The following is a 13,194-nucleotide window of genomic DNA, read 5'->3' as shown; positions in this document are numbered from 1 at the left end:
CACCGCAGACGAGAGAGTCGACAAAGCAGGGCACGCGCGGATTTATATACTTTGCGGGCGGCGACTACTTTTATTATAATTTTGCGCGTAAGAAAATATATGTAACGCAGTAAGACACATCACTGTGTGTATGTAGTGTCATGCGTATACTTTTGAGCGCGTGTGTACACTGTACACAGCGGAGCAGCGCAGCGCCTGAGTGTATGATTTCTGTTTACACTCTTACACGCTGCTCTACTGCTATTCGAGCCAAAAACAAACTTGGCACTGCTGCCTATAACTGATATGAAGCTCGGTTTGCAAGCGACTCACAGGCGCGCTGGCTTTCCAGCTGATTTTGTAATAAGGATTTGCGCGCAAGGAATCGTGCATAATGGTGCAACGCTTTGAAAATTATTTATTGACAACTGTACCGAAAATTTATCTGATATAGTTTTATTCGATGTAAAAAGTGAGAAATCAATTATGATCAACGAGTCCACATGGTAAAATGATAGATGCACCATAAAATAATAATAATAATAATAATAATTCACTATAAATAAATAAACATCGAACAGTTTTAAAGGTGTTTGAATAAACGAGCAAGGCAGCATTCGAAAGTGGAGTTACGGTCGGTATCTATATCTATCTGGAACTCTATATGGTGGAAGGGAACGTTCGTGAATGTTATAATATTAGCTTGTAATCGTCTACGGAGTACAATTGTCTTTCTGCTGCGTTCGAAAATGGCGACTGTCTCAAGCGTGGAATGCGTGGATTTTCTCGAGTTTCAGGTAAACATAACTACAGCTTCTTTCAATATTCGATCGTTTGTTAATCTCGACGGATGAATGTTATTTACGATTATTAATACACATCGAATGAAGTGCTTCGAATGTTTTCGCGAAAGTTACACTCAACAATGCAAATCACATAACCTAAGGTTTAAAAACCGGTATTATGATATTTTTAATTGGGAAAACTTGACATTAATTCGTGCGTCGAGCAATAATTGTCTCCTACTTTAAATCTGTACTAATTTGAAAGGATTGACAATCATTTTAATTCAATTTTTTTTTACAGGACTCGTTGCGTAAAATGAGACAATTTGATGACAAAATTATCTATCTATTGAACACCACTATACCAACCGAATCATTCAAAGGCCAAGTCGATCCACAAACCAGGTGCAAGGATTTGTTTCATGAAATACAAAGTGGCCATGCTCAAAGAGACATAGCGATCAAAAAATGTTTGAACACTGTTAGTGAAAGAGTGAGAGCTTTGAAGGAGAAGAAAGACAACGGTGGCGAGAATGATCCAGTTTTATTGAAAAATCTTCGTCATGAACAAGGCACTCTGCGTTTACTCCAATCAGAACTGAATGCAGAAGAAGTAATCAAGAAGAGGACTGTAGAAGTTTATCGTGAAAGATGCAGAGGCTTTTATAAACCAGAAAAAAATTAGTTTCCAGTGGTAAAATACTTTTTGATATAATGAATATTTGAAAGGACCATCAAATGACCAAAATTTCACTCAGTCAAGATCATTGACATCAATTGAATTAGTGGTATCGCTTGATTAGCATTGTCAGTCTTATTTCGTGAAATTATGTGCATGACACCTAATGGTACTTGTTATTATTTTTCTTGACGGTTAATAAGTGAATTATATATTGTAAATACAACAAATACTGTAGTGAATGTAAAAAAAACTGCTGATTGCATCATTGTGTGTAAATAGAATTGATTTATTAAAAAATAACTGAAAAGAAAGTCCATGGTACAATATTTACACAATTATTAGTTACATTATTACTCTTGATTATATAAACTACTTTAAACTGTAATAATATCGAGTTCAACTGAAACTTAACAACATAGATACATGAGTATTATTGTTTAGCTTTTTTTGCTGCCATTTCTGCCTCATGTTCTTCTTTGAGTTGTTTGTGCCACTCCTCGCGTCTCTTTTGAATGGAATCACCACTTTTTGCTGCCTTCCTTCCGGTGTACACAGCGAAAAAGCATCCTATGATACAGATACCAGTCAAGTAATTTGCTGCCTTTATGCGAGCTCTGCTTCTTGTCTGGTAAATCACGTGTTCACTGCATCGTAAAAATAAAAATAAAATGAATAAAGAGTATTTCTTGACCTAGTTTTAATGTCAAAAAAATGCATTACGGGACTTTATCTGGAACTTTTCCTTTTGGAAATTTCTTCATCCAAACCAGTACCCATTTGTCGAAATCCGATAGGGCATACATGCGATGTCCTGAAAAATATAAAATATGATGTTGTGGCGAAACGTCAGCACGAAAAAAAGTTTAATTTAATACACCTACCAACTACCGAAGGATTCTGTCTGTGTGTTGCTGCTTGTTCTGTAGCTTTTGCAGCAGTTTCGGGAGCTTTGGCCTCTAGGCATCGCGCAGATGATTGAAATAATCTACGACTGACTGCCACGAAAGTTCGAGATATTACTTGGGACGATGACATTTTGCTAATGGAGAAACACAACGTTAAATTAGGTGTCGACCGTTATTAATACTTAATAATTAAATCGAGCTTGTAATAAAGCAGAATTAATATACGAAGAGAATCATAAATGAAAGTTATTTCATTCGGGTTGGATATGAACGGATTATTAAAATTCTAATTGTAACAGTTGGGTAATGATAAACGAATTGTTATAACTTACTTGACAATGTCACAACCTTGCAAGGTAGCGTACAAAGATTCACTCTAAAACAATATTCGTACGCGCGATAATCACATTGCCGACGTCTGCTAGGCGAATACTGAATTGCGCTCCCCGACTACGTGAGTACCATCACATCATCATGACATTATACATTTGTATGTAACACATGATGCAATATAATACGAGTCTAGAAAGCTACTAGTTCGGATCCTCGTCTGACAGATGGTGCGTGAGTGTAGTACGCGCGGAGATTCGAGAGCACGCTTGAATCTCTAGAGACTTTTCGAACGCGTCGATTCGAGATCTGGGGGATCCATCTCTTGGCAGGGGAATAACGCCCTAAATTTTTTCATTCAGCTGTAAATTAAACGTAAATTTTTATTTGAAATGAAGATTCGCTGGGTAAAAAGTTCATTTTCCAACGAGCTCTCAGAATATCCTATAGAAGAATGAACACTCAGTTTTTACCCAGCCATTTTCTGGTAAAATTATAATAGATTATGGCATCTTTCATCTTAAAATTAAAAACTTGAAGCTGTCTGAATTCACAAAGAGATGTAGAAAAAAAATGTAAATAATTTTGAAAATTATTTCATTTGAGGCCCTGAAGGCCCTCGAAAAATCTGAAAAAATTAGTAGTTAGTTTGTTTTGATGAGATGTACCTTCGTTAATTTTTTCAAATTTTTTTAGTCAAAAACATCTGGAGAATCGGTAAAAATAGAAAAAAGACATCCATGCGAATTCTGAAGACTTCGAGCGATACCAGAGTCTAAATTCCGTCTTCAGAACTATTTTTCCATGCACTTAAACATACCAAAATTTCAGGAAAATCCGTGGACCTCGTCCACAGGTTTATTCAAAAAATTTTGAACTTGACCTTTACAGTAAAACTTCAATAATTCGAAATACTTAATACAGGCTATACTTTCGAATTAACGAAGTAAAAAAGACCAAATTAAAGAATGTAGAATTATAAATGTAGAATTTCAAACAATTATAATAATAATGAGAAGTTATTTTAGGTTGAACCGAAATCTTTTGTTGTTATTTTTATAAGAGAAAGACTTAACTTTTTGCATTGCAAAAAATAACACTATCAACTTCTAGTTGCTCTGAAATGTTACCCTTTATTGCCATAAGCATGAAAGTTTCCCATTTATCTTGTTTATACTAAAAAATACAAAAAAACTGAAAAAGAAAAAGCTGCCTTTTTTCCCCGTACGATAGACCTTGTAAATTTTTCTAATTTTGTCGTACATCAGAGAAAAAACTTAAATTATTAAAAATATTATTAGAAAACTTAAAAGCGATTATTATAGCAACGCATGATTATAAAAATGGACAACAATTAAAAACTCGTAAATCGGATAAACTAACCAGTAATTTGGTTCATGAATGATGAACGGATTTATTACACTAGAAGACTAAAATCTAATTATTTGAATAAATAAATTCACTTGAATTTTTATTATTTTATGTATTAATTTTATTTAAATTTTCGATCTATAAACATTATAATGGATCGTGTAATGTCGCCCTCATATAGGCAAGAAAATTTCAAAAACCTCAGATCCTTTAACAAGCCTTGAAGCGCCTATAAATAAAATGATATAAATATCGCGACATCGAGGCCTCATCCAACTACTTGTGTTCCAGCTGCCGATTAGTGCCAGTGCTCTCTCTTCCTCTCTTCAAGCCGCCCTGGCCAAGGTTTCCACCCAGACACGGTACAGATTTATATTCAACAATGTAAGTAAACGGATTTGTCAATAATAAGACTCTCTTCAAGTATAAAACTGATCTTCTTTTCTCTTCAAACCTACTGCTTGATTATAATTGCAATATAAATATACATTTTCCTAATGACATCACTGCTGCCCTGGCGGTGAACGAGCAATCGTTTCGCCGGGACGAAAGTGACCCTCGTTCCTACACAACTTAACGATTCGTGAGTCGCCGGTCTCAGCGCAACCACTCGGCCTTCGTCCTCTCAATGGACGGAGCTCGAGAAAAGCTCTAAATATCCAAGGCTAGGTGAACATTTTGTTCACAAAAATCAAAGTCCCTTTCCGGGACGTTACAATCGCATGTATTTCTTGTACACAAGAATTTTAAAATTGAATCGATATACGTATGGAATCAATTACAATTAATCGATCAAGTCATCTAACTGTATATCGACGCCTCTTATAAAAAGTAGGGAGATCCAAATGTCTTACAGAAGGTAGGAAGACTTGGATTTTAAAAAAAAAGTAGGAAGTTTTGGTATTTTTTGTCAAAATCAGGACGTTTCAATTTTTTAACAAAAGTTAGGAAGCGTTTGTGTTCAAGTGGCAGTCGTTTGTGTATCAGCTCCCAGAAAGGATCCAGGGCCCAGCTCAGATGTAACGGACTTAGTTTTTTATACTTATAGAACTGACAATCCACATGGAACGAGCAAGCAAATTTCCAGTAATCCTCATATGTGAGTAGTTTTGCCACCTCTTCAGGTCGCAGTCAAACCACTTCATCAAGTGACAGACTCGGACGTATCCGTATCTCTTTTCCTATTTTTATAAACTTCTCTTCATCATACCAACTTTTTCCAAGATCTGACGACTTCTCGAACAATTTGTACTCGGCGAAAAATTTCATGATCGTCAAAGCGTCACTTCGCTTCAGTTGATATCCTCTATTCTCAATTTTTTCGACGACGGCCAAAGAACTGGACGCTAGTCTCAATCTGTAAATGGAGTAAATATCCAATTTAAGCGATTTATATCTCTCGGCGAAGATCTGCGCCATGTTCAAAGAGAATATCAATGCAATCCGGCCAAAGATTCGACACAGCCAGCTGCAAGGGTGTCCGGCCCAACTTGTCCTTTGTATCGACCTGCACCGACTTATTCACTTCGTCGCAGATTTTGAAGAATAGCTCAATTGTACGCTTTTCATGATAAACAAAATTGTTTCTCTTGTAAAATTCGTGCAAAGGTGTGGATCCCTCGTCGTTGGCCGCGTTCTGTACGGCGCCTCTTCTGAGTAGCAATTCAGTAACGTACTTGTTGCAGTGAAGCACAGCCAAGTGCAATGGTGTGTTACCGTACTTGTCACGGGCATCAACCTGCAGAGTCTGTTGTTTTTCGTCGGCGATCTCGAATAACAACTTCGCTACGTTAGGAATTCCTTGACACATCGGAAATGTATTTCTTGCTTATCAAGTGCAAAGATGTCAATCCATCCTTGTTGGCCAAATTAAGATCAGAACTTTTCCTCAGCATCAGTTCGCCTATATCCGAGTAGCACATGCAAGAATTACCAATCATATACAAGTGTAGTGGCGAATCTCTTGTTTCTGGCCTGAAGCAATTAGGATCTTGACCGAGCTCGAGGAATATTTCGACGGCGTCATCATAGCCATATCTACAGGCCACATGGAAATGCGACAGTCCAGATTCGTCGGTGTAATTGACGTCGTATCGATTGTAGATCTCAAATAGTAGACGAATCATATCGGGCATTATGTAACGATTTTGTTTGGCCACATGATGCACCGGTGTGGTGCGACGCGACGATGGCTTGCTATCACCATCGACTTTGGGATCATCTTTGACACACGATTTCTTCGGAACGAGAAACGTCATGGATATTTGGAGGTGGGCCCGCAGGGTCGTCTAATACATACTGGCCCCATCGTTGGATCGAAGGATAAACCCAATGAATAAACTTGCGTCGCTCACCTACGATCTTCCAATTTATATTTTCTTCGAGCTCTTCAATATTTCTAATGGTTTTCCATTATTAAAAATTTCTTTGGACTGGTTCAACATGTTTCAACTCAAACACTAACACAATCACTTATAACTTAAATTACTTTTTTTTAAAGAGAATAGTTACCTACAACTGATGCTACTTCGTCTTGATGAGTAAAGTGTACTGACTATAAGGTATATGCCCCTATTTTCAATCATGTCTCTATATTCGATCAATAATTAATATTAACAATTTATTTGTACGAAAGAACATTCTTTTTCATAATTGGCTGAATGAATCGAACATCTTTAACAGAAATACATTATTCAAAATCAGATAACAAGTTACAATCCTACATAAAAAATTGATTTAAATTTGATCGAAATTAGGGCCTAACTGATTGAAAATAGGGGCAAATACGTTACTACCTTAGTATATAACCTATAATTTTTCCAAAGAACTGAAATAGTTGCTATGCAGTGTAGCAGTAATTTTCGGAAACGATTAGAAAGTCTAACAATATGCTGTACAGATGGCTAAGCATAGACAACGTTAGACTCATACTTTTTAGAAAANATCCGTGTAGCACATGCAAGAATTACCAATCAGATACAAGTGTAGTGGCGAATCTCTTGTTTCTGGCCTGAGGCAATTAGGATCTTGACCGAGCTCGAGGAATATTTCGACGGCGTCATCATAGCCATATCTACAGGCCACATGGAAATGCGACAGTCCAGATTCGTCGGTGTAATTGACGTCGTATCGATTGTAGATCTCAAATAGTAGACGAATCATATCGGGCATTATGTAACGATTTTGTTTGGCCACATGATGCACCGGTGTGGTACGACGCGATGATGGCTTGCTATCACCATCGACTTTGGGATCATCTTTGACACTCGATTTCTTCGGAACGAGAAACGTCATGGATATTTGGAGGTGGGCCCGCAGGGTCGTCTAATACATACTGGCCCCATCGTTGGATCGAAGGATAAACCCAATGAATAAACTTGCGTCGCTCACCTACGATCTTTAATAAAAGTTATCTGAAATTATCAGTGTCTGTTAGCTGTGTCGAAATACAACTACGTAGAGTGATGGATAACTACTCTAGTGATCATTATACAACTTGTACTGAAGCTCTTCATCAAGCTTACTACTCGGGAAATAGGTACTTAATATGGATGCTGATTAAAAACGGTGCTCATCCAAGTTTGATCAAGATGGAGGAATCGACACGTCTGTTCATCGATGAAATCATCAATGAAAAAAGTTTGGACAATATTGAGGTACTGGCATCAGAGTTCGACAATGAAATCATCAATGAAAAAAGTTTGGACTATATTGAGGAACTGGCATCAGAGTTCGACAATGAAATCATCGATGAAATCGATGAAATGAGAATATACAAGATAGAGGAACAGATACGTATGCTCCTTGATGAAGAAAGTTTAATAGATACAGAAGAAAAGACAACTCTGTCCATCGATGAAATCGATGAAATGAGAATATACAAGATAGAGGAACAGCTACGTATGCTCCTCGATGAAGAAAGTTTAAAAGATACAGAAGAAAAGACAACTCTGTCCATCGATGAAATTAGCAATGAAGAAAGTTTAATAGATACGGAAGAAAAGACAACTCTGTCCGTCGATGAAATTAGCAATGGAGAAAGTTTTATAGATACGGAAGAAGAGAAAGCTCACTACATCGATGAAATTGACGATAAAGAAATTTTAATCTATACAGAAGAAGAAACAAATCTGTCCACCGATACAGAGGAAGAAATAACTCTGAATGAAGAAAGTTTGATGAATGCAGAGGAACAGAAAACTCTGCCCTGCGGTGAAACCGACGAGGAAGAAAGTTTAATCGATGCAGAGGAAGAAATAACTCTGAATGAAAAAAGTTTGATGAATGCAGAGGAACAGACAACTCTGCCCATCGTTGAAACCGACGATGAAGAAAGTTTAATCGATGCAGAGGAAGAAATAACTCTGAATGAAGAAAGTTTGATGAATGCAGAGGAACAGACAACTCTGCCCATCGGTGAAACCGACGATGAAGAAAGTTTAATCGATGCAGAGGAAGAAATAACTCTGAATGAAGAAAGTTTGCTGGATGCAGAGGAACAGACAACTCTGCCCGTCGACGACGAAGACCATGAGTCGTTGAAAGAATGATATTTTATGTTTTTTTTTGAAATTTTGTCCTTTGATTGTATATTATTGTATATTTGATGAGNGAGAAAGTTTAATCGATACAGAGGAAGAAATAACTCTGAATGAAGAAAGTTTGATGAATGCCGTGGAACAGACAACTCTGCCCATCGGCGAAACCGAAGATGGAGAAAGTTTAATCGATACAGAGGAAGAAATAACTCTGAATGAAGAAAGTTTGATGAATGCAGAAGAACAGACAACTCTGCCCGTCGACGAAGAAGACCACGAGTCGTTGAAAGAATAATATTTTATGTTTTTTTGAAATATTGTCCTTTGATTGTATATTATTCTATATTTGATAAGTGGTATAATTTTCAAAATAATTTCTATTAAATTATTGAAATTTATAATAAATAAATATAACTATTTTTAAAATAAACAAGCCATCCATTTCATATATTACCATCTAATCAATGCATATCCTCTCCTGATTAATATAAATTTATAAAACTCACTTTTCAAAAGATTATATTTATATTAAAAAAAAAAAAAAGGATAAATAAACTTGAAAATAAAAAGTTTAATTATTAAGAATATCTAAAGTCTAAAAATAGTTGCAATTTTTCATTTGGAGCGTTCGTTACTCTTGCATTGTATCGCGCACTTGTAATCCTTAAACCGAGCTAAACGTTATCTGGGCCTCCTGGCTTGAATATGTAACTGAAATCTAATTCATGTTTTGAATCGATCGAAAATCTTTGCTTAACCCAGAAAATTTGAAAAAATTCGAGCAAGTTCGAGTTACCCGATTCAAACGGGGAGCGTAAAAATGTCTGGTAGTCCCATTTTGTTGACACAGGATAAATTTAGTTAATTTATTACGTGCGTATGCATTTACCCATTAAGTCCCAAGAGGACGTTTTTTTGACACTTATTTCGGTCGCTGTATTTTTTATGAAAAAGGTGTAAAAAAGGTGTAGAAGCGAGCTGGCAGTCACTCGACACTGCCTAGCGTAAACCACTCAGCCACTAATACTTAAAAAGTTCAGGAATGAAAGAAACTTTTGAAATTTGTTGTTGCAACAAGATTCGTTAGAACAAGACATAANGTCCGCCGCGCATGAGTTCGCCTGTCACTTCATTCGTTGTATCTTGAATCAGTAGCTAGACCGCCCGCACGTGAACGTGTTTTGAAGGTTATTCGAGTTTTAAAAAATCCTTTTGTTATTTGTTTTAAGAAAAAAAAATATGCGTTTCGCCCGAGCCAAAGGTTCCAAAGCGTCGAACGAGCGCGTGCCCGAAGACGCTACACCATGGCACGAGATGAAGGCCCAATTGGAGGAGGTCAAGGAGAAATCCAAAGAGCCGGCGGCGACCAAAACGAAAACTGCCAGACAATTGTTGAAGGAAAAGGACGATCCTAACTGCCCAGCGAGCAATAGCGGTGGTGATTGGGCCGAATTCGATGTGCCAAAGAAAAATAAAAAACTAATCGAGAATGGAAGTGTTGGTAAAAAAGAAAAGATCGACAAAAAAAAGTTGAAGAAGGCTAAACGCTCCCACGTGCTAAAAAGCACGTGGGAGCTGCCATAAAGGGCATTTTTAAGATATTTCAAACTAGTCTCTATCGAAAGCTGAGGAAGTTTCCTATCGATATGCAAGTTTTCAAAGAGTGGTATTGATTATTACACAGTGAAATACAGCGACGAACGAGTAAAAACGCGAGATTTGGCACCGCGCGGGGTACTGCGCGCCGAAACAGCAGCCGCGCGGGCTGAAAAGTCGCGTTTTTACATGTTTTTTTACGAGACTCAACGTGAAATCTTTGACGATCATTACCATGCATATTTAATCGATCGAAATTATGAAAAAGATAGAATCGTCAATATTTGGCGTTCGTCAATACATGGCATCAAGTTCGTTTGGTCTAAAAATTATTATAGATGACAATGTTTATGCTTTTTTTAGATTAATAATTTTTCTTTGTTTTATAATAATAATGATAAGCTTTTTGTAACTATTTTTAATAAAAGTATAAACTCATAATTATTTTTATCCCATTAATAACATCTTTTCTATTCACAGTTTAATTTGAATTGGGGTCTATTGCGCTCCAGATGTTTGGGAGCAAATCCTACCCAAAATTGAGCTATATTAGTCCCAATACAGTGATTAATGCTCCCCACACAAGGCAGGGGCACTATACTACTAGAGTGGGAATTAAACACACCCAAATTTCTTTCAGTGTATTTTCAAAGGTTCAAATTTAACGCGTTTTTACTTTTTTCTTAAGAATTACAGAGACCTTTGAAAATTAGTGATAGTAGGTTTCAGAAATTCAGAAAAAATTCAAATGTATTGTTTGACTAATTTTGAGACTTGTACATTTTGCAATTTTTCGTTTAAGATGTCCTGTTACGAGTTAGCGATGAATTACAAAAATCAGGCATGTTTTTTGATCAATTCTAAACACTTTTTATTCTACAACTTTTTCTCGTAAAGTTGATGGTTATCGAGTTAAAAATTGTCGAAATCATTTCATGACATACAGGTCTTCGGGAGTTATATTTATGATCGCCATATTGAATCTCATAATTATAACTATTTTACAATAAAGTATACGTGCCATTGTCCAAATCTATACGCTTGAGACGCACGAGCGAACCTTCTTTTCGTGTTGAAATTTGAGTTAAACGAAATTTTTTTTCTCGAAATTTCATATTTTTTTTTTTACAAAATTGTTTATAACTTTTTATTAAATAAATTTTTGAAAATTCTGACCCCAGATTTGAAAAGTACATTAAATTTTACGTAAGTTATTATATCTGAAAGGTTTTTTAAACAATTTTTAGTTGGTGTAATTCATCGCTATAAATGTTGTCCAAAAATGGTCATTTCAGACGTTAAAGGGTTAAACAATTACTTTTACAACTAATAAGATACATTTCCATTATCAGTAGCACTATGTAATGAGAATCCTACAAAAAATTCTGTTATTTATTCTTCTCGTACAATTTTGTTAATTGGCCGCTCGCCTTTTATACACAAAATCTCGCTGAACGCACCTCATAACGTAGCTATGATTTTTCACGGATATACTCCGTGAGTCACTCACGGAGCGGTTCCTAAGCGATTCTCGTAGCCAATACGTGAAAGTGAGGGGGATCGTTCGTGAATTTGTGTGGTATCCGCGCCGTGTCGTTTCACGGCACCGGGGCTAGAAAGGTCTGTCAGTGTACACGACTACGTGGGTAGATATAGAGGGAGACGCGCACGCGATATATACCCTCCCAGCGTGCCGTACCACCGCCACCCCAGGCTGCTCACTCCGTCGCCCCTTCCCTTTACCCTCCGTCTTCCGCTTACCCCGTTCCCGGCCTTACGACTCCTACCTACGACTCGCTTCGCTATTTACGCTCTGCTGTGCTACACGTTATACTGCCGCTTCGCGCTTATTATATATCTATACGTGGGTATAATCTTTCATTTTTTCGCTTTGCACTTTCTGCAAACGAATAAGTAAAAACAACAAAAAAACGCGCGTTTCTTCACGATTTTCTAGCAAATAAAAATACTTAAAATCAAAATTTAAATTGAGGAACTGGCATCAGAGTTCGACAATGAAATCATCCATAAAATAAGTTTGGACAATATCGAGGAACTGGCAACATGAAATAAGTTTGGACAATATTGAGGAACTAGCATCAGAGTTCGACAATGAAATCATCCATGAAATAAGTTTGGACAATATTGAGGAACTGGCATCAGAGTTCGACAATGAAATCATCCATGAAAAAGGTTTGGACAATATCGAGGAACTGGCATCAGAGTTCGACAATGAAATCATCGATGAAATCGATGAAATGAGAATATACAAGATAGAGGAACAGATACGTATGCTCCTTGATGAAGAAAGTTTAATAGATACAGAAGAAAAGACAACTCTGTCCATCGATGAAATCGATGAAATGAGAATGTACAAGATAGAGGAACAGATACGTATGCTCCTCGACGAAGAAAGTTTAATAGATACAGAAGAAAAGACAACTCTGTCCATCGATGAAATTAGCAATGAAGAAAGTTTAATAGATACGGAAGAAAAGACAACTCTGTTCATCGATGAAATTAGCAATGGAGAAAGTTTAATTGATACGGAAGAAAAGACAACTCTGTCTATCGATGAAATTAGCAATGGAGAAAGTTTTATAGATACGGAAGAAGAGAGAGCTCACTCCATCGATGCAATTGACGATGAAGAAATTTTAATCTATACAGAAGAAGAAACAAATCTGTCCATCGATACAGAGGAAGACGTATCTCTGCCCATTGGTGAAACCGCCGATGAAGGAGGTTTAATCGATACAGAGGAAAAAATAACTCTGAATGAAGAAAATTTGATGAATGCAGAGGAACAGAAAACTCTGCCCATCGGTGAAACCGACGATGAAGAAAGTTTAATCGATATAGAGGAAGAAATAACTCTGAATGAAGAAAGTTTGATGAATGCAGAGGTACAGACAACTCTACCCGTCGGCGAAACCGAAGATGGAGAAAGATTAGTCGATGCAGAGGAAGAAATAACTCTGAATGAAGAAAGTTTGATGAATGCAGAG

At 36.8% G+C, this 13,194-nt stretch overlaps 4 protein-coding genes across 4 annotated transcripts; 2 read left to right on the top strand and 2 right to left on the bottom strand.

Moving 5' to 3' along the window:
* Positions 1 to 311: 311 nt before the first annotated feature.
* Positions 312 to 1,757, top strand: LOC106655290 (coiled-coil domain-containing protein 58). Its single transcript, XM_014375614.2, has 3 exons — positions 312 to 485; positions 561 to 776; positions 1,066 to 1,757. The coding sequence occupies exons 2-3, from the start codon at positions 729 to 731 to the stop codon at positions 1,447 to 1,449; spliced, it is 432 nt and encodes a 143-aa protein (XP_014231100.1). The 5' UTR covers positions 312 to 485; positions 561 to 728; the 3' UTR covers positions 1,450 to 1,757.
* Positions 1,712 to 2,874, bottom strand: LOC106655291 (UPF0389 protein CG9231). The gene is made up of 4 exons (XM_014375615.2): positions 2,684 to 2,874; positions 2,328 to 2,485; positions 2,167 to 2,257; positions 1,712 to 2,090 (listed from the first exon to the last, which is right to left on the bottom strand). The coding sequence occupies exons 2-4, from the start codon at positions 2,479 to 2,481 to the stop codon at positions 1,877 to 1,879; spliced, it is 459 nt and encodes a 152-aa protein (XP_014231101.1). The 5' UTR covers positions 2,482 to 2,485; positions 2,684 to 2,874; the 3' UTR covers positions 1,712 to 1,876.
* A 2,309-nt stretch (positions 2,875 to 5,183) lies between these two features.
* LOC111693280 (ankyrin-1-like) lies at positions 5,184 to 6,360 on the bottom strand. Its single transcript, XM_023457630.1, has 4 exons — positions 6,352 to 6,360; positions 5,861 to 6,289; positions 5,543 to 5,790; positions 5,184 to 5,409 (listed from the first exon to the last, which is right to left on the bottom strand). Exons 1-4 carry the CDS (start codon positions 6,358 to 6,360, stop codon positions 5,184 to 5,186), a joined length of 912 nt encoding a protein of 303 aa, XP_023313398.1.
* A 1,156-nt stretch (positions 6,361 to 7,516) lies between these two features.
* LOC111693279 (tanabin-like) lies at positions 7,517 to 8,885 on the top strand. The gene is made up of 2 exons (XM_023457629.1): positions 7,517 to 8,558; positions 8,740 to 8,885. The coding sequence occupies exons 1-2, from the start codon at positions 7,517 to 7,519 to the stop codon at positions 8,883 to 8,885; spliced, it is 1,188 nt and encodes a 395-aa protein (XP_023313397.1).
* Positions 8,886 to 13,194: the final 4,309 nt, after the last annotated feature.

This window comes from Trichogramma pretiosum, unplaced genomic scaffold, assembly GCF_000599845.2.
Source record: "Trichogramma pretiosum strain Unisexual culture from Peru unplaced genomic scaffold, Tpre_2.0 scaffold193, whole genome shotgun sequence".
In the NCBI taxonomy this organism is placed as follows: domain Eukaryota; kingdom Metazoa; phylum Arthropoda; class Insecta; order Hymenoptera; family Trichogrammatidae; genus Trichogramma; species Trichogramma pretiosum.
The sequence above is the reverse complement of the archived record's forward strand: the minus strand, read 5'-3'. Positions and strand labels throughout refer to the sequence as shown.

What these genes read in the sequence shown, in the direction of transcription:
- LOC106655290 (XM_014375614.2), top strand. Translation starts at nt 729, where the DNA reads ATGGCGACTGTCTCAAGCGTGGAATGCGTGGATTTTCTCGAGTTTCAG. An exon ending in TGGATTTTCTCGAGTTTCAG is followed by an intron (nt 777 to 1,065) that starts GTAAACATAACT and finishes TTTTTTTTACAG; the next exon opens with GACTCGTTGCGTAAAATGAG.
- LOC106655291 (XM_014375615.2), bottom strand. Translation starts at nt 2,481, where the DNA reads ATGTCATCGTCCCAAGTAATATCTCGAACTTTCGTGGCAGTCAGTCGT. An exon ending in ACAGAATCCTTCGGTAGTTG is followed by an intron (nt 2,258 to 2,327) that starts GTAGGTGTATTA and finishes TATATTTTTCAG; the next exon opens with GACATCGCATGTATGCCCTA. An exon ending in AAAGTTCCAGATAAAGTCCC is followed by an intron (nt 2,091 to 2,166) that starts GTAATGCATTTT and finishes TTTACGATGCAG; the next exon opens with TGAACACGTGATTTACCAGA.
- LOC111693280 (XM_023457630.1), bottom strand. An exon ending in GCAAGAAATACATTTCCGAT is followed by an intron (nt 5,791 to 5,860) that starts GTGTCAAGGAAT and finishes CAGACTCTGCAG; the next exon opens with GTTGATGCCCGTGACAAGTA. An exon ending in CAGGTCGATACAAAGGACAA is followed by an intron (nt 5,410 to 5,542) that starts GTTGGGCCGGAC and finishes CTCCATTTACAG; the next exon opens with ATTGAGACTAGCGTCCAGTT.
- LOC111693279 (XM_023457629.1), top strand. Translation starts at nt 7,517, where the DNA reads ATGGATAACTACTCTAGTGATCATTATACAACTTGTACTGAAGCTCTT. An exon ending in GGATGCAGAGGAACAGACAA is followed by an intron (nt 8,559 to 8,739) that starts CTCTGCCCGTCG and finishes TGGAACAGACAA; the next exon opens with CTCTGCCCATCGGCGAAACC.